The sequence below is a fragment of the Bufo bufo genome, chromosome 2 (genome assembly GCF_905171765.1).
Source record: "Bufo bufo chromosome 2, aBufBuf1.1, whole genome shotgun sequence".
Lineage (NCBI taxonomy): Eukaryota > Metazoa > Chordata > Amphibia > Anura > Bufonidae > Bufo > Bufo bufo.
In genome coordinates this window covers 525099396-525120566 of record NC_053390.1, presented here as the reverse complement: position 1 = coordinate 525120566, position 21171 = coordinate 525099396, and the positions used below count along the sequence as shown (strand labels likewise).

At 48.0% G+C, this 21171-nt stretch overlaps 1 protein-coding gene across 1 annotated transcript in view; it reads right to left on the bottom strand.

Annotated features, from left to right (window-relative positions):
- Positions 1-19589, bottom strand: part of BMP3 (bone morphogenetic protein 3) — a 75449-nt gene extending 55860 nt beyond the window's left edge. The window contains exon 1 of the mRNA XM_040417934.1: positions 19184-19589. Within this exon, the coding sequence (XP_040273868.1) occupies positions 19184-19421 (238 nt within the window). The 5' untranslated portion in view covers positions 19422-19589. The remainder of the gene's footprint in view (positions 1-19183) is intronic.
- Between the last annotated feature and the right edge of the window lie 1582 nt (positions 19590-21171).

The following is a 21171-nucleotide window of genomic DNA, read 5'->3' as shown; positions in this document are numbered from 1 at the left end:
CACTGAGGTCACTGTTGAGCTGAGGGGGTCGGCACCACTGAAGTCACTGTTGCGCTGAGGGGGTCGGCACCACTGAGGTCACTGTTACGCTGAGGGTTGGTACCACTGAGGTCACTTGCTCTGAGCGGGTCGGCACCACTGAGGTCACTGTTGCTCTGAGGGGGTCGGCACCAGAGGTCACTGTTGCTCTGAGGGGTCGGTACCACTGAGGTCACTGTTGCGCTAAGGGGTCAGTACCACTGAGGTCACTGTTGCTTTGAGGGGGTCGGTACCACTGAGGTCACTGTTGCACTGAGGGGGTCGGCATCACTGAGGTCACTGTTGCGCTGAGGGGGTCGGTACCACTGAGGTCACTGTTGGTCTGAGGGGGTCGGTACCACTGAGGTCACTGTTGCTCTGAGGGGGTCGGCACCAGAGGTCACTGTTGCTCTGAGGGGTCGGTACCACTGAGGTCACTGTTGCGCTAAGGGGTCAGTACCACTGAGGTCACTGTTGCTTTGAGGGGGTCGGTACCACTGAGGTCACTGTTGCACTGAGGGGGTCGGCATCACTGAGGTCACTGTTGCGCTGAGGGGGTCGGCACCACTGAGGTCACTGTTGGGCTGAGGGGGTCAGCACCACTGAGGTCACTGTTGCTCTGAGGGGGTCGGCATCACTGAGGTCACTGTTGAGCTGAGGGGGTCGGCATCACTGAGGTCACTGTTGAGCTGAGGGGGTCGGCACCACTGAGGTCACTGTTGGGCTGAGGGGGTCAGCACCACTGAGGTCACTGTTGCTCTGAGGGGGTCGGCATCACTGAGGTCACTGTTGAGCTGAGGGGGTCGGCACCACTGAGGTCACTGTTGCTCTGAGGGGGTCGGCATCACTGAGGTCACTGTTGAGCTGAGGGGGTCGGCACCACTGAAGTCACTGTTGCGCTGAGGGGGTCGGCACCACTGAGGTCACTGTTGCGCTGAGGGGGTTGGTACCACTGAGGTCACTGTTGCGCTGAGGGGTCGGTACCACTGAGGTCACTGTTGCGCTGAGGGGGTCGGTACCACTGAGGTCACTGTTGCGCTGAGGGGGTCGGTACCACTGAGATCACTGTTGCGCTGAGGGGGTCGGTACCACTGAGGTCACTGTTGGTCTGAGGGGGTCGGTACCACTGAGGTCACTGTTGCTCTGAGGGGGTCGGCACCAGAGGTCACTGTTGCTCTGAGGGGTCGGTACCACTGAGGTCACTGTTGCGCTAAGGGGTCAGTACCACTGAGGTCACTGTTGCTTTGAGGGGGTCGGTACCACTGAGGTCACTGTTGCACTGAGGGGGTCGGCATCACTGAGGTCACTGTTGCGCTGAGGGGGTCGGTACCACTGAGGTCACTGTTGGTCTGAGGGGGTCGGTACCACTGAGGTCACTGTTGCTCTGAGGGGGTCGGCACCAGAGGTCACTGTTGCTCTGAGGGGTCGGTACCACTGAGGTCACTGTTGGGCTGAGGGGGTCAGCACCACTGAGGTCACTGTTGCTCTGAGGGGGTCGGCATCACTGAGGTCACTGTTGAGCTGAGGGGGTCGGCACCACTGAAGTCACTGTTGCGCTGAGGGGGTCGGCACCACTGAGGTCACTGTTGGGCTGAGGGGGTCGGCACCACTGAGGTCACTGTTGCAGTAATTTTAAGAGGTTTAAAGGGTTTGTCCTAAGATCGATATTTATCACCTGTCGTTAAAGAGGACCCCTCACCTCTCCGGATTTGTCTGTTTTGGAAACTACTTGCACCCCTCATGTAATAATAATCATGGAGCATCTATTGTTATGACTTTATGTTGCACAATTCCTCCGTTATTCCTGTTATTAGTAATGAATGACTTGCTAGTAGTTTGCAGTGAAGGTCCAGATGGGGGTGTCACTGCACAGCCTGATATTATTCAATCAGTGCTGTCAACTGGTAACCCCCCGCTGAACCTTTATTGCAGGCTACTAGCAATTTGTTCATAAGTTCTAGTAGGCATAATAGAGGAATGGTACAATATAGAGTCACAAGAATTGATTCCCCAGAATTGTTATTGCATGGGAAATGCAAGTCGTTACTAAAACAGACAAGTCCCCTTCAACTAAGAGGTGGGTATGCAGGGAACCGTTACTTGTCTTAATAACAGCAGAGAATTATAGCAAAGTGATAAAGTATAGTCCAGTATAGTGGATCTTCCCTGTACATTATGACTAGTCAGACAGGTCAGCCATAAAAGTGAGAGCTCCCCTGACAGAATCAGTAGGCCGCAACAGCCCTCTAGTTTTAGGTGGCATACAGCTGCACAAAGGTCTATGGGAGCTACAGGCAGGGTCCCATTAGCACTGGGACCTTGTCCTTGTCCACACCAGTGGATCCTATGACATGTGAGCCACAGCGGGGCACAGGCCATCCTGCCACTGCCTGCCTCTTACAAACCCCACTGCCCTCCACATGCACAGGGCAACTTCAGAACACCAGTGCCAGGGGCATGCCCCCTCCTCTCCTCAGAGCATACACACACTGGAGGCTGTAGTGCCACAGCTCTGTGCCTATACACCATGAAGGAATACACATACTGTAGAGATAATACATGGTGCCCCTGCCCACAGCACCCATCACCACAGAAGAGGAGCCAACTTACTGGGCTCATCCTGAGTAGGAAATCACCCAAGGTTTTGACTGAGACAGAGCAATACCTTTATGTCGCCAAATCGCAGGATGAAAAGGGGAAATGCAAAGTTTCATTTGTGTGGGTCCTTCTTTCTTCTGAAGGAACAGCAAGAGTTAATAGAGCTTGGTGCATGTGTGCAGATCAACAAGCTGAAGCTACCCAAGCTGTACCCACAATGCCCATACAATCTGTAACTGGAACGGAAACGGGATGTAAGATCTTACAGTAGGACGGGATTAGATGGACTGAAGGGGGATGCTTTGCAGACAGCTCGGCACAGTCCGGTACTAAACAAGTTCATGGCATCAGGTAAACCTCAGAACACTCCTTTGGCGCATTATCAGTGGTACACACTGTAGAGATGATACCTGGTGCCCCCCTACCCACAGTAGAAGAAGAGCTGGTACCGGAGGGTGAGCCCTTCTCTAGTTCCTAAACATTGTGCTCCGGGTGCTGTAGAGTGTGGGCAGCACCCACTGCGAGCTCTGCCCTGTGCAGACGGTGTGTGCACATATAGTTAAATCGCGCGCTGCAGCTTCAGAGCTGTGTGCCGAATGGTCGGCAGTCCGCTCAAACTGACCAATAACAAAGCTCCTTACTGTAAGGAGCCTTGTTATTAGTTGTTTCAGCCAGCAGCATCGCTGCGCTGCCTGTGCCGTTCACAGCTCATATTCGATATGCGCTTTTTACAGGCGTTTTTATCGGGCGTTTCCAATGGGCAGAAACAAGCAAACGCCCATTTAGGCACGTTCCCGCTGAATTCTATGGGTGGGAACGCGCGACAATACGCCCCAAAGAAGCTCCTGTACTTCTTGAGGCGTAGGGCGTTTTACAGCGCGTTCGTACGCGCTGTAAAACGCTCAGGTGAGAACCATGCCCATCGGGAAACATTTGTTTTTGCCTGTTGAGCGTTTTACAGCGTGTAGTAACGCACTGTAAAACGCTCAGGTCTGAACCCAGCCTTAGACTTTTTCCAGGGAGTAAAATGGCCTGAACTGGCATCTATGACGCTTGTACAGGCGTTATTGCAATTTCTGCTGGAGACTTTTCAGGGGTCTGGAGGACCAGAAAATTCAAGGAAGAGTTGAATGAGCAGCTCGTGATTCTCCATCCACACTGTGTCGTATGCATTCATAGTAATTCTGATTTATATCACATTTCATAAGGTTTTAGAATTGAGGGAGCAAAATAAGTAAAATGACAAGTGATCCAAACAAACCAACAAGCAATGAAGCAAACGAAGAGGGAACCTGCCCATTAGAGCTTATAATCTAACCGCATGAGCTCAATTTAAACAATGCAAATGAAATATTATAATAGCTCGTGTGTGTACCCCAGCCTTATAAGAGCACCACTGAGCAATATCACATAGGCCCTTCAGGTAGTGCCACATTTTGAGTTAAAATCTGCCACTTTTCCAAGCACTGGGCACAGTGGATCGGGGAGTGGGCGGTGTGGAGCTAGCCCAGCACATTTACTATTATTTAGGTAAATTATACCTGAAATTGACGCCAACTACCTTACTGGCATAGACTTCAGTTCTGGGGTACGGGCCTGTAGAGATGAGTTACATCTCACACCAGCGGGTTAGACCGTACAAATTACGGTCTTAATAAATGTCCCCCACAGTTTATAAATGCTTCCTCATGAAGTGATACTGCAACCATGCAGATTCTTGCTTACAATGGAAACCTGATTTGTTACCACTGGCACTAACCTTTCCCTATATAAGATGTAATTAAAGGGGTTGTCCAGGTTCAGAGCTGCCCCTCATGATATGCTCCGATGCTCTCCCCTGCCCTGCGCTGTATCCCGCAGGTCAAGGGCTGTCTGCTTATATTTTTACATTGCTAGGTGGAGGCTTCCACCTAGCAGTGTTCCCTGTTTTACAGGCTAGGACAGCGCTAAAGCCCGCCCATTAGTGCTGGTGATGTCACCGGCTCATTGGAAGGTGAAAGCCTCCGCCTAGCAGAGACCCGCTACGTCACTGGATCTAATGAAAAAGAGCTTGCCCTGCGCGATTCCGGGCATCAGAGCATGAAACGCTCCAATGCTCATATCAGAGGGCTGCCTGGGTTCAGCTGTAACTATTACATTAGTTTCTATATCTAGCCGTATTTGGGGAGAGCAGTGGTCGTGTGAACGGTGACCAACATATACAGGAGCAGTTCTCTGGTTTACCAGCACAACATGTCGTTTTGATAATCAAACCATAATGCAATCAGATGATTATCATATGGATTATAGAAACCACAACTATTCCTCCCCAGGTTTGCCAAGGCTGTCAAGATAACTTCAACTCTTCATTTTCCACATAAATTGAACTTTTATTATTCATAAGAAGCAGTGAGAACAATGAGATTATAATTTATAACATATGTTTAACATGAATGGATATATTAGTTTTCTCATTTTTTTTTCTTACAGACTCATATTGATGCTTGACGAGTCTCCAAAAGCTTCCATTTACACAAGACCAGATGGATAGTGGATAATTTATTCCTTTACACGCTATGCAATTAGTAGTAAAAGGCATCTGTCAGCAGATTCGTACCTGGCTGACCTGTTACATGAGCGCTCGGCAGCTGAAGGCATCTGTGTTGGCTCCATGTTCATATGTGCCCGCATTGCTGAGAAAAATGATGGCTTAATATATGTAAATGAGCCTCTAGGAGCAATGGGGGCGTTGTCGTCACACCTAGAGGCTCTGCTCTCTCTGCAACTGCCACACCCTCTGAACTTTGGTTGACAGGGTCAGGTGTGATGATGTTTTCACTGCCTGGTCCTCTCCATCAAAATGCAGAGGGCACAGCAGTTGCAGAGAGAGCTGAACCTCTAGGTGTAAAGGCATCACCCCCATTGCTCCTAGAGGCTCATTTACATATATTACATATATTTCTCAGCAATGTGGGCACATATGAACATGGGACCAACACAGATGCCTTCAGCTGCCAAGTGCACAAATCTGCTGACAGATGCCCTTTAAGGGCTCTTGAAGGACTTGCCTTAGGCTACTTTCACACTAGCGTTCAGGGCTCCGCTTGTGAGTTCCGTTTGAAGGGTCTCACAAGCGGCCCCGAACGCATCCGTACTGCCCTAATGCATTCTGAGTGGACGCGGATCCGCTCAGAATGCATCAGTCTGCCAGCGCTCAGCCTCCGCTCCGCGAGCGGACACCTGAACGCTGCTTGCAGCGTTCGGGTGTCCGCCTGGCCGTGCGGAGGCAAACGGATCCGTCCAGACTTACAATGGAAGTCAATGGGGACGGATCCGTTCGAAGATGACACAATATGGCTCAATCTTCAAACGGATCCGTCCCCCATTGACTTTCAATGTAAAGTCTGGACGGATCCGCTCAGGCTACTTTCACACTTAGAAATTTTTCTAAGTTATAATGCAGACGGATCCGTTCTGAACGGATGCAAACGTCTGCATTATAGGAGCGGATCTGTCTGTGCAGACACCAGACGGACCCGCTCCGAACGCTAGTGTGAAAGTAGCCTAATCTGTACAACCTTTTTCCACATAACAAAGTGCAGTATCTGGTTGTTAGAGGGCCGGCCCCCCACAGAACCCCTATAAGCTGGAGAGCTTCTGTATTACAGTGGGGGAAATAATTATTTGACCCCTCACTGATTTTGTAAGTTTGTCCAATGACAAAGAAATGAAAAGTCTCAGAACAGTATCATTTCAATGGTAGGTTTATTGTAACAGTGGCAGATAGCACATCAAAAGGAAAATCGAAAAAAAAACTTTAAATAAAAGATAGCAACTGATTTGCATTTCATTGAGTGAAATAAGTATTTGAACCCCTACCAACCATTAAGAGTTCTGGCTCCCACAGAGTGGTTAGACACTTCTACTCAATTAGTCACCCTCATTAAGGACACCTGTCTTAACTAGTCACCTGTATAAAAGACACCTGTCCACAGAATCAATCAATCAAGCAGACTCCAAACTCTCCAACATGGGAAAGACCAAAGAGCTGTCCAAGGATGTCAGAGACAAAATTGTAGACCTGCACAAGGCTGGAATGGGCTACAAAACCATTAGCAAGAAGCTGGGAGAGAAGGTGACAACTGTTGGTGCGATTGTTCGAAAATGGAAGGAGCACAAAATGACCATCAATCGACCTCGCTCTGGGGCTCCACGCAAGATCTCACCTCGTGGGGTGTCAATGGTTCTGAGAAAGGTGAAAAAGCATCCTAGAACTACACGGGAGGAGTTAGTTAATGACCTCAAATTAGCAGGGACCACAGTCACCAAGAAAACCATTGGAAACACATTACACCGCAATGGATTAAAATCCTGCAGGGCTCGCAAGGTCCCCCTGCTCAGGAAGGCACATGTGCAGGCCCGTCTGAAGTTTGCCAATGAACACCTGAATGATTCAGAGAGTGACTGGGAGAAGGTGCTGTGGTCTGATGAGACCAAAATAGAGCTCTTTGGCATTAACTCAACTCGCTGTGTTTGGAGGAAGAAAAATGCTGCCTATGACCCCCAAAACACCGTCCCCACCGTCAAGCATGGGGGTGGAAACATTTTGCTTTGGGGGTGTTTTTCTGCTAAGGGCACAGGACAACTTATTCGCATAAACGGGAAAATGGACGGAGCCATGTATCGTGAAATCCTGAGCGACAACCTCCTTCCCTCTGCCAGGAAACTGAAAATGGGTCGTGGATGGGTGTTCCAGCACGACAATGACCCAAAACATACAGCAAAGGCAACAAAGGAGTGGCTCAAGAAGAAGCACATTAAGGTCATGGAGTGGCCTAGTCAGTCTCCGGACCTTAATCCAATCGAAAACCTATGGAGGGAGCTCAAGCTCAGAGTTGCACAGAGACAGCCTCGAAACCTTAGGGATTTAGAGATGATCTGCAAAGAGGAGTGGACCAACATTCCTCCTAAAATGTGCGCAAACTTGGTCATCAATTACAAGAAACGTTTGACCTCTGTGCTTGCAAACAAGGGTTTTTCCACCAAGTATTAAGTCTTTTTTTGTTAGAGGGTTCAAATACTTATTTCACTCAATGAAATGCAAATCAGTTGCTATCTTTTATTTAAAGTTATTTTTTCGATTTTCCTTTTGATGTGCTATCTGCCACTGTTACAATAAACCTACCATTGAAATGATACTGTTCTGAGACTTTTCATTTCTTTGTCATTGGACAAACTTACAAAATCAGTGAGGGGTCAAATAATTATTTCCCCCACTGTACATTGTCATTACTTTATGGTGACTGATGGCTGTGGGTTCTAAAATGGGGGTTGTCCATAGCTAAGCTGTCTTTCACTGACCCCACTTATGTTAAAGTCTCACCGTGCAGCTGCAATGGATCAGTTGAACGTATTGTTAGTCAGGATCTTAGGATTCACTCTAAAATGATAGGCAAGGTTGGCAGATTGCAACTTTACTGGAGCCACTGGACAACCCATTGTCTTGGAGGGTCCTAGATATGACTATTAGAAGGACATTCTGCTTCATCTCTATGGTGTTGTGGTATAGAGAACCCTTATTTAGGACATGAATATTGTACATATAACCCTGGCCTTACAGTCTAGTGTACATTTGGTGTTTCTGAGCCTGTAACACGATCATCATACAGCTACAGTATTTCTGCCCATCAGAAAATGTCTTAAAGGGAACCTGTCATCAACGTTATGGTGACCTCACTGAGGGCAGCATGAAATAGTGACAGAAATGCTGATTTCAGTGGTGTGTCACTGATGGGTAAGTGGTTGCTGAGAACCAGCATCATAATCATTGCAGCCCAGGCCTTGAAAAGAGTCACATCTACTTTTATTTATTGTATGCACTTATATAGCGTTACTATATTCCGCAGCTCTTTACAGACAATAGCATCCAACTGTCCCCAATGGGTCTTACAATCTAAGTTCCCTATCAGTATGTCTTTGGACTGTGGGAAAAAAACAGAGTACCGGGAGGAAACCTACACAAACACGGGGAGAACATACAAACTCTATGCAGATCTTGCCCTTGGTCAGATTCAAACCTAGGACCCCAGCACTGCAAGGCACCAGTGCCAACCACTGAGCCACCGTGCTGCCCAACTTGAGAAGAGTCCTGGTTATACATAATCTCCTGCACTCCCTGCCCATCTGCTGATGACTGGCAGTTCTCTCCTGGAGAGGAAGGGAGAAAACTAGGTAGAAGACTGTCAGTCACCAGCAGGTGGGCAGGAGAGCAGAAATTCATGAGTAACCAGGACTCTTCTCAGGTGGATGTGACTTTCCCAGGCCCAGTCTGTAATGATTGTGATGTTGGTTCTCGGCAACCGCTTACTTTTAACTTATAAATGACAGACCGCTGAAATCAACTCACCTGTCTCTACTTTATTCTGCCGTTAGTATTGGCAGCATAACATTGATGACAGGTTCCCTTTAAGGCTTTGAAGGGTCTTACTTTATCACTGAAATAATCCATTTTTGACACCTTGACAATAGGAGACAATACAGACTGCTGCTCTTTTCCATTAGACGCTCCTCAGTTCTGTAAACCAACTGGTTATGGTGGTTTCCTAGGGAAAACCTGGATGTAATCTAATACAATACTTGATACTACATACCTCTGTGGCACAGATATTTGGTGTAAGCTGACAAGGTGGATTTTCTGCACAAGAAAACCATATGTATTCTGAGTCCCATTTATCCTCAGTGGGAATCTGTGCTGCCATTGATATGGCCTTGGATTTTTGTTTCTACACAAAAATGCATCCAGAAAGGACATTTAAAAACTACATCCAGAAATGACATTGAATAGTCCAATCCCCAGTCCGATCTGCGACATTAAAACTACAAACTCACGGCAGAAATCCAAGGGTCAGTCTCGGATTTCTGAGTACAAGACAATGAAGCAGGGTTCATACAGCCTTACTGAATCAACATACAATGTCTTTGACTAAAGTTAAAGCAATAAATAAATGAGAATGAAGATCTGTTATTGTACAGTATAGCAATAGGACCATGCGGCACAGTGGCCATTAACGACTAAACCGTGCAGTCTTTAAAAAGGAAGCTGCGGGCTAATTGCCGCACACAGTTCTTCACCGCAGCATGAGCGCAACTGGATCACCACCGTGCCGTGTGGTACACATGGTTAGGTTTCCTGATACAATTTTGGAAGCGATAATCAGGAGTGGATCGAAAAGAAGAGAAATGATAAAGGACAGATACCACTTCATTCCTGGTTTTGGTTTCCAAACCTGACAGTGTGGCCGCACCCTTAGGCTCCATTCACACGTCCGCAATTTCGTTCCGCATTTTGCAGAACGGAATTGCGGACCCATTCATTTCTATGGGGCCGCACTTCCGTTCCGCAAAAAAATAGAACATGTCCTATTCTTGTCCGCAATTGCGGACAAGAACAGGCATATTCTATTCGTGCCGGCAATGTGCGGTCCGCAAAATGCGGAACGCACATTGCCGGTGTCCGTGTTTTGCGGATCCGCGGATCCACAAAACACGTTGCAGACGTGTGACTGGAGCCTTAGGCCTCCTGCACACAACCGTTTTTTTTTTTTTCGTTTACTGCCCGTTTTTTGCGTTCCGTATACGGTCCGTACACGGAACCATTCATTTCAATGGTTCCGCAAAAAAAAACGGAATGTGCTCCATATGCATTCCGTTTCCGTATTTCCGTTCCGTTGAAAGATAGAACATGTCCTATTATTGCCCGCAAATCACGTTACGTGGCTCCATTCAAGTCAATAAGTCTGCAAAAAAAAAAACAGAACACCTATGGAAATGCATCCACAGTGATGGCCAGTTCGCCATGTTCGCTCGCGAACACATGCGGGCTGCAATCTTAAATCACAAGTCCGGCGATGCACAGGTAAGCCCTTATCTGTGCCGGGAGCAGGTCTGAAACAAATGCGGTCACCGGGAGCAGGCAGTTCCGAGAACAGCCGGATGAAGGCCCCCGGCGGCTGTTCTCGGAACTGCCAGCTCCCGGTGACCGCATATGTTTCAGACCGGCTCGCGTACAGGCACAGGTAAGGACTTACCTGTGCATCGCCGGACTTGTGATTTAAGATGGCAGCCCGCATGTGTTCGCGGGCGAACACGGCGAACTAGCCATTACTGTGCATTTGTATGTCTTCCGTATCCGTTCCGTTTTTCTATCTATCTATTGAAAATTGTATGCCCAGCCCAATTTATTCTATGAAATTACTGTATACTGTATATGCCATATGGAAAAATGGAACGAAAACACAACGGAAACAAAAAAACGGAACAACGGATCCGTGAAAAATGGACCGCAAAACACTGAAAAAGCCATACGGTCGTGTGCAGGAGGCCTTAGACTTCACACACACTTTAGAGAATGCTCACTTAGCCGACAGCTATTCCTTCCAACCCCCAATACAGACATAAACTTGACTTTGCTGAGCATGCATGTGTTGTAGGAAACCTCTGGCAGTCTCACTGAATAAAAAAAAGATCAGGCATGTTGAAATCAGACATACATACCAGATGGTTGTTGGTCCCACTGAAATTGATGGGCTTGGCTGGCATAATTCTAATCTGAATGGCCACCTGTCACATCCTGCTATTACTGGGCTGTAGCCACCGCTCCACAGATTCCAGCAGTCTTTTTTCTTTCATAAGCCCCCTGTTCTTGAGCAATCGGTGCTGGTAGGTTTGGGTCCTAATATGCTATTCTGGCCATGCACTTTTAAGGGGGCATGATTCTTAGGGTCCATTCACACGTTCGCAAAATTGGTCCGGATCTGTTCCGCAACGTTGCAGAACAGATCCGGACCCATTCATTTTCAATGGGGCCGCAACAGTGTGCTGTCCGCATCCGCACTTCCGTTACGCATACAAATATAACATGTCCTATTTATTGTTATAAAGGAACGGAATTACGCCTGAAAACCTTACTACATACTGTGCCGAGATGATACCATGCACTTTGAAGAGGTTGGCCACTTTCTGGTAAAATGTGTAATATATGCTAGGAAACACCACCTCGGTGCTTACCACAGCTCTTGATCTCAAGGCCTCCTGCTGTCCATGTAAGCTTTGGAGATGTCACTCTTCGTGTCCACAGAAAATGGTCATGATCACTCACTGCCCACTGTCCCCTGGCTTCATCCACTTTTGCGCAGACACTGATCATGTTTAGCGCATGCACAGGTACAGGCAGCAAATTCTCCTGTCTCTGCACATACACAGCAAGGGATGAAGCGGGGACAAAATGCTAAATACATTAGAAGCCAGTCACATCCGTCCATGAGCAAATCTACTAGTGTAGCTCATCAATAGAAGCTTTCATAGATATTCATGACAACGAATATCCAGGTGGATTTTTTTGGTGACATTGGGCTGAATTACGAATTATATGAATACTGTATATAGGTTAGGGATCGACCGATTATCGGTTTGGCCGATATTATCGGCCGATATTGAGGATTTTGAACGTTATCGGTATCGGCATCTATTTTGCCGATATACCGATAACGTATGGGGAACACAGATCGCGCTGCTCTCAGCGCTCTCTGTGTTCCCTCCGCAGCACAGGGGAGAAGGAAGCAGTGTCTCCTCCCCCTGTGATGCTGCTGCCGCTGCCTCCAATGAGAGGAGAGAACATAAGAGGAGGGGAGGGGCTGTGGCGCACTGCGCCACCAATGAAGATAAGCCTTTCATTCATATACAGGAGGCGGGAGCTGGCTGCAGAATCACATAGCCGGCTCCCGACCTCTATGAACTGTAGCTGCGATCTGCGGTAGTTAACCCCTCAGGTGCCGCGGATCGCAGCTACCGCTCATAGAGTTCGGGAGCCGGCTATGTGATTCTGCAGCCAGCTCCCGCCTCCTGTATATGAATGAGAGACTTATCTTCATTGGAGCCCCAGCTGTGTAATCCTGGGGCTCCGATCGGTTACCATGGCAGCCAGGACGCAATTGAAGCCCTGGCTGCCATGGTCAGCTCCATGCTGCTGTGTGCACAGAGCACAGAGCAGCAGGGACAGTGTGAGCTCCTATTCACCCTGATAGAGATCTATCAGGGGAAATAGGACAAGGGTTCTAGTCCCTAAGGGGGCTAAAAGTTAGTAAAAAAAAAAAAAACACTAAAATATTAAGTATAAATGAAAAAGATTTAAAAAATAAAATAAAAAAATACACATTAACAATAAACATATTAATTTTCAGCAGATTTGTGTAGGAAATTTTTTTTTCTCAAAAATGAAAATTCCCAGAATATCGGTATAAATTATCGGCTATCGGCCTGGCAGCTCACAAATTATCGGTATCGGCCCTAAAAAATCAATATCGGTCGATCCCTAATAAAGGTGACCATACATGAGACAGAGAATCTCATATATAGTGGTTAACATATTACACATGTTATGTACAATAGCATTATACACAATTAGCCGCAGGAATGATACTGTTGAGCATGAGTGGTCTCCAACCTGTGACTCTTGCAGCTGATGCAGGACTACAGCTCCCAGCATGTGACTGTCAGGACATGCTGGAATTTGTGGCTCTGCTACAGGTTGAAAAACAGAAAGAGTTCAGATCTCCTGAGAAGGTTTCACCAGAGCATTCCATTTCTCATAAATGAGCTCATAGAGCCAACTACAACTCCCACCAATCACGACTTTGAAACTCACAGGTCTGGAAAACGCATTCAGTATCAAACAGATAAGGAAGCTTAGATTCAAAGCAGGTGTTGCATACATGATGCCTGAAGACATCCAGACAAGTTAGTGTTCAAATCCATATACACCATATGCTTCTAATCATGGGGTTAATGGGGTAGATGTGATCCCCATGAGATGGAGGTTCTGTTATCATTGTGTTACCAATAATGGGGTGGACACTATGTTCCCTGATCTTGCAGTGTTACCTATATCATGTAGCTTCACTCTGGAAATATGAGCTATACCTTACCCGCTATGTTAGGACTGGAACCTTTTCTAAAGTGATGGACCGTGTCAGGGGCCAAATCAGCAAGTGGTGATTCCAGAGGAGACAGAACACATGGGAATCTCTATGGACTTTAGTCACATATAGCTTCCCCTAGAGGCAACCATGTCTAGGAGGCATACTTCTTCACTGGAAATAATCCCTTTCCACCTATTGACAGTAGCCTACAAGCTGAAGATCTCCAGTACTGAAATCCATCTTTTAGCAGTTCAGGGGGGCTGAGTACCGCTTCCACAGGTATTTGGGGGTTCTTGAGGTGCAGATCTGTGAGCTGCTCTCCTCCAATCAGTCAGCATTTCAGAGGATCTCCTTCTCCATGCCTCAGAAAACATCATGGCAGAGCATTGGTTCAGGGGCTGTACTAGCTGCTCATTGGCATTTCATAGACAGCCTGTGCTTAGTGCCATTGTCTTATGACCAAACATCTCAGCATGTAAGGGCTTCTTCACATCCACATTGGGGGCTCCGCTCCGTCACAGATTCTGTTATGTGCCTATCCAGCTCTTCTAACGGAGCACACCAATGGAAATGACTAGCACAGATGTGAGCGTAACCTTAGCTGGGATCCCAGACAATCACCTATTATCATTAGGAGAACCGCAGTATAATCATGTCACGTTGTAAGGTACGAAATGGGTTGTTTTTACCAGACACCCATAGTCTGCCATAGGCTGTCTATAGCACTGCTACACGCACCTTATCTTCAAGGAGCAAGGTGCTTATCCTGACAAGAACCTTTCTCCCATGGCTTCCATGAGATAAATGGACAATGTAAGTAAAGTCAGTCTGATAAAGTGAAATTGATCTAACCATCACTACACAACCCTGTGAAGAGCTGAGGAACACTGTCTCTTCGTCCAACTGGACAGACATTTGTGAAAGGCCACCTTGGAAGAAGGTTGTGAGATTCTGCAAGCATTAGATAAAATGAGAAAAAGTGCAGCATGAGACAAGAATAAACTGGTATGAGCTAGCAATGGGGTGGGCAAATGACCCCTTCAGGAGGCAGTAAGGTTATTTTTACAAGCCATGGACTCTCTTATACCAGTAGTCCCTCGGGTTACAATATTCTCAACATACACTGCTTTCTTGGGGGCTATTATTGCTTAAAACCATATTTAACATACCACGCCAATGCTTATCTGCTGCACATGTGATTGACTGGTTAAAGAGTTGTATTACTAGGGATATGCACTGAGAAGCTGTGGAGTGGCGCCTCTCTACAGTACAGTACGGTACTACATGTTTTCCACTGCTCTAGTCTTTACCACAAGGAGCTGCTCCTTTGGACACTAGGTGAGCCCATGTTATTTTTCTGGTACAAGATCCAGAAGAAGCTCCTGTCCTCAACATCTAGCAGACATTTCTGTTACATAAAAGGAATTGCTTTATCTGAATTACTTTTCTGCCTCTTTTAGTTTGACATTTTGAGGGCTTTAGAACCAATGACTAGGTTTCCATAGAGCTATGATCTCAAGTTACAAGGTTTTCAACCTTCTATGGTCCTCCTGGTCTTTATCGCTATTGTAACTAGAGGGAGCACTGTACATCCATAGAAGACCCAAAGTCAGGTGCCAGTAGTAGATTTCAAGATGTATAGGTTCCTTGGACCTGAGATGTGTCCAAAGGTTCAAAAGTCCTCCACAAGAATAAATGTAGAAGAAATAGAGAGTAAAGCACATAGAAGAACAGTGACCCTGAACAGCCCTGGACATGACAGCGGGGATCTGCAGCAACATGGGGTTCTTTGTGTGTGAAGGAAACACAAATGTCTCCACTCTCTGTATCTCAAGAAACAATAAGGAACACCCTCTCTTAAGAATGGGAAGATCCTAACCCTAATTAAGTCTTGATTCCACACAGAGTCAGCGCAGTTAATGAGCGCACAGGCTGAGGTGTATACGGTATCATTAATTCGCATTACACAGCCTGGATCCCGTGCCCGCCACTCTAACACTTTTCTCACTGCCAAAACATCTGACGGAGACTCCAAGCATCCCAGATGTCTGGCTTCTAATTAAGGCCGGCATCCTTAGAAAGTGCAAAGAAGATCAAGTCAATGTGGAGATAATCCACCGTTAGACGGAGGTAATAAAGTGCAATTAGCCTGCGCTCCATCACTGTGTACAATGGGAGGGCGGGGAGCCAAAGTACGTCCCGGTGGTGTTTTTTGCCCTTTCCAGCTCTCTGCTGTTTACTCTGGCAGAAGATGGATTAACGTAATTAACTCCACACTCTCTTCTCTGCCAAAGGTGTGATCGAAACCCAACACAGCATCGCTTCATCGCAATCTGCACTTTTACGCAGACGCTGCAGATTTTTCCGCTGTGAAAAGATAAATGGAGGTCTGAAATGTGAGAGAACTTTTTCTGTAAGCTGGGGGTTTCCTCTGCCGTCTGGAGAGGGCACTGAGAGCACCTCTGGGTATGCACCTGCTCGGCGGTACTTTACAAGCCCCGCATTGCTGACTTCAGATTTGTTCAACATGCCTCCTGGTCTTGTTCCCCATAAGTGTTCCCTGCTGCGTAAACAGACACCAAACTACAGTACAAAGTGCTCGCCTGCGTTTAACCTCTTCCTCCCCGAATAACGCCTAAGCGTCACCTCAAAGCTAGCCTTGAGATGGAACAGGAATAGTCATGCGTTGACTGTCAAGTTTCTTCATCTCCAGTACCATAAGAAACACATGCTGGCAGGCGTTCCGTGAACGTCAGCAGATACACCTTGCTGTGACAGGGCATCAACATACGCGACCCTGACAGGCTCCTTGCCGTGACAGGGCATCAACATACGCGACCCTGACATGCTCCTTGCCGTGACAGGGCATCAACATACGTGACCCTGACAGGCTCCTTGCCATGACAGGGCATCAACATACGTGACCCTGACAGGCTCCTTGCCGTGACAGGGCATCAACATACGTGACCCTGACAGGCTCCTTGCCGTGACAGGGCATCAACATACGCGACCCTGACAGGCTCCTTGCCGTGACAGGGCATCAACATACGTGACCCTGACAGGCTCCTTGCCGTGACAGTGCATCAACATACGTGACCCTGACAGGCTCCTTGCCGTGACAGGGCATCAACATACGCGACCCTGACAGGCTCCTTGCCGTAACAGGGCATCAACATACGCGACCCTGACAGGTTCCTAGAAATGTAACCCGCTGCCTACGCTTCCATACACAGCCCTGCCAAGTTCCAACTATGAGCTCCTCACTGCTTGGGAAGCGAACCATGGGTGCATCCGCGTTCTAAAGGTCCTGCAGCAATCAAGTGGTTAAACCAGGCTACATGCACACAACAGTGAAAAACAGACATGCGATGGACGTTTTTTTTTTTTAACGGCCACCACACGTCCGTTTTAAGACTAATGGAGTTATTCACAGGGCAGTTTTTTGACGGTCAGTGAATAATGGACCTCCAAAGATAGAACCTGTCCTATCTTGTCCGTTTTTCGCTGACCGACTGCCTCCTATACAATCGAATGGGTCCGTTTTAACATCCGCTTCTCAGAAAGGCATCAGTGAAAAAAAGTGGACAGAAAATGGACAGTTTATCAGTTTTTTTTTTTTTTTTTTTCATTTAGCCTTATTCATTGTGCTTAATGGTGGCTGAATGAAATGAGTTGAGACCTCTGGAGAGTCTCCCTGGAATAAAGTAGGGCTACAATGGTGGGCTCCCTGTCTTCAGAGATATAACATACCGCCTGTATACAGCATAAAGGTATGTGCTTGTAAATACATCTAATATTCTGGACCTATTTACTAAATTGTAACATTGTATCTACGTCAGTGAGGTCTAGTCCCTTCTTCTGCCCTGTCCCTGTTTTATGACCCCCTGTCATAGTTCTATCCCTCTCTGCCTTTACATAGCATAACATAGTATGTACAGAGATTGTGATCCCAAATCTGACATCCCAGACGCACACACTGGGACCCGTCATAGGAACAGGGCTGCCTGCATTCTGCTGATGGAGGGTCAGGTCAGAGGCAAGATACTGGACCTGCTCCCCCCCGGGCGCAGGAATCGCTGTTCATGCAGTGCCCTCATTGCGTATGTGTAAAATGGGTTTATTGCATCTCTAAATCTTACACAGCATGGTCCTTACAGACCAGCAAGATGAGAACACCTATAGGCTCACCCCATTGTCGCTACGGGAACATGGGAGAGCCCCTTCTTCTCCTGCTTCCATGGTCCTTACAGACCAGCAAGATGAGAAAACCTATAGGCTCACCTCATTGTCACTAGGGAACATGGGAGAGCCCCTTCTTCTCCTGCTTCCATGGTCCTTACAGACCAGCAAGATGAGAAAACCTATAGGCTCACCCCAATTGTCACTAGGGAACATGGGAGAGCCCCTTCCTCTCCTGCTTCCATGGTCCTTACAGACCAGCAAGATGAGAAAACCTATAGGCTCACCTCATTGTCACTAGGGAACATGGGAGAGCCCCTTCTTCTCCTGCTTCCATGGTCCTTACAGACCAGCAAGATGAGAAAACCTATAGGCTCACCCCAATTGTCACTAGGGAACATGGGAGAGCCCCTTCCTCTCCTGCTTCCATGGTCCTTACAGACCAGCAAGATGAGAAAACCTATAGGCTCACCTCATTGTCACTAGGGAACATGGGAGAGCCCCTTCTTCTCCTGCTTCCATGGTCCTTACAGACCAACAAGATGAGAAAACCTATAGGCTCACCTCATTGTCACTAGGGAACATGGGAGAGCCCCTTCTTCTCCTGCTTCCATAGTCCTTACAGACCAGCAAGATGAGAAAACCTATAGGCTCACCCCATTGTCACTAGGGAACATGGGAGAGCCTCTTCTTCTCCTGCTTCCATGGTCCTTACAGACCAGCAAGATGAGAAAACCTATAGGCTCACCCCATTGTCACTAGGGAACATGGGAGAGCCCCTTCTTCTCCTGCTTCCATGGTCCTTGCTCAATGGTATCTTCTGCTTAGGATATAGGACACTATAATCCAGTGATGGCTAACCTCCAGCACTCCTGCTGTGGTGAAACTACAACTCCCAGCATGCTCCATGAGAACAGCCAGGCAAGTGTCCCTCTTGGGAATCCTAGTTTCACCACAGCTGGAGTGCTAGAGGTTACCCATCAAGGCTATAGGACCAGGGATGGGATCTGAGAAGGAAGGAAGGTCCTCCTAATAGAAAGACAACTGGCCACACAGTGGTTGTCATGACCTTACTCTGGATCAACACTAGAAAATAACCTAGCATTGGCCGGACTGGTGTCTTACAGGGATGACTATGCCCATGCCAAGCATCTCTGGCAGGCTGGCTCTCCTGTTTAGTAATCTTCTAAAACACAAAGGTCCGAACCCTCTGCTGTGACATAGTCCTCTGTAATCCATGCATGTAGAGATAAAGGACTTGACTCAGGACAAACCTTCTCCTCGCATCCTCCACAATTCCCATGACTAGGAGAACATCTCCCACAGACCGCTAATACAAAAAGCAATGATCTAGTAGAGCAGTATAGCGTCTAACAGCCCAGAGGAGAGTGGCCCTGGTGGGCTAGAGTAAAGAATACAGGAGGGCTACTTACCGGTCAGGGCTCGGAAACTCCTCACGGTATTCCCGTTGTGAGAGGGCAGAGGGTGCCTGGCAGGGTCCCTGCCCCTTCCGCCATCGCCTCGGTATCTATCATAGAGCCTAAGCATATGCTCGGACACCGTGTCCCCCACGGGCAGCACGGCTTCTTCATGCCTCTTCTTGTCCCCCAGACACAGGCAGCCGCTGCACCCCAGCCACAGCAGAAGCCAGAGACGACGCTCCGCGGCCATGTCACCAGGCAGGTGCTTATTGATAACTCGTTATATTACTACAGCAAATTCCTTTATTATCCTTTATTATCCACAGAGATGGCATGAGAGGAGTGGTGGCGGAGGGTTACGTGCACATGCTCCTTCCTCGGCTCTCCAGAGTAGTGACTGCTGCGAGGAGCTGCTTGGCCGCAGTTTTGTGGGTGAGCTCAGGGCTGATCCTATTGAGCGCACAGCCAGCCAATGGCGGGAGTCGGAGCCGAGCTGCGCCGTGTGCTGCATATATAGAGCTGCTGGCGGCTCCTGTCAGTGTGTGGCCGGCTGTTTACCTCAGGCTGCACCACACCTCATGTGCAGGGCTCAGCGCTGCCATAGAATGGGGCACAGTCTGATAAGACTGCTGGACGTGGGGGAGGTCTCTGCCTCTGGGAGAGCCCCTCTAAGAAGTCTATGTGCCCTAATACAATACATGGTCCTACTAAGGCTACTTTCACACTAGCGTTTACGCTTTCCCGTATTGAGTTCCGTCATAGGGGCTCAATACCGGGAAAAAAACGCTTCAGTTTTGTCCCCATTCATTGTCAATGGGGACAAAACTGAACTGAACAGAACGGAAAGCTCCTAAATGCATTCCGTGTGTTCCCAGACCGGAGAGCAAACCGCAACATGTATTTTGCTTTTCGACGGATCCGGCATGACCCCCAATGCAAGTCAATGGGGATAGATCCGTTTTCTCTGACACAATAGATAACGGATCCGTCCCCCACTGACTTTCAATGGAGTTCATGACGGATCCGTCTTGGGTATGTATAACCTGGATACGGTATAGCATAAGATAAACAATACAAATCTGGTGTTGCTGTAATCATTCATAACGGATGCAGATGGTTGTATTATCAGTAAGGCTACTTTCACACTAGCGTTCGGAGCGGATCCGTCTGATGTTTCATCAGACGGATCCGCTCCGATAATGCAGACGTTTGCATCTGTTCAGAACGGATCCGTCTGCATTAAAACTTAGAAAATTTTCTAAGTGTGAAAGTTGTCTGAGCGGATCCGTTCAGACTTTACATTGAAAGTCAATGGGGAACGGATCCGCTTGAAGATTGAGCCATATGGTGACATCTTCAAGCGGATACGTCCCCATTGACTTCCATTATAAGTCTGGACGGATCCGCTCGCCTCCGCACGGCCAGGCGGACACCCGAACGCTGCAAGCAGCGTTCAGGTGTCCGCTCACTGAGCGGAGCGGAGGCTGAACGCTGGCAGGCGGATGCATTCTCAGTGGATCCGCCTCCACTGAGAATGCATTGGGGCCAGACGGATGCGTTCGGGACCGCTCGTGAGCCCCTTCAAACGGAGCGCACGAGCGGACACCCGAACGCTAGTGTGAAAGTAGCCTTACGGGAGTGTTTTTGCTGAACCCTGCCGGATCCAGTAAAAACGCTAGTGTGAAAGTAGCCTTACCCTTAAAGTGCTTATGGCCTTGAACTTGATGGTTTACCCTAAAGTTCCCCATACGCGTTATTGTCCACCGACGGCAGGCTGGCCAACGATGTCATGTGTACGGGGAGCTCCCAGCTCTTTCCTGACAGACCATATGCAGGGAGAGAAGGATTGGGCATGTTGAATTCCAACGCCCCTGCAGATCAGCCGCCACCAGAAGTGTCTGACCATACCTACATGCTTGGCATGGGAGATTTGTTCTCGATGAGCACTGGGCACCTTTAGGGTAGGTTATCAATATTTGATTGGCTAGTGTCAGGTGCCC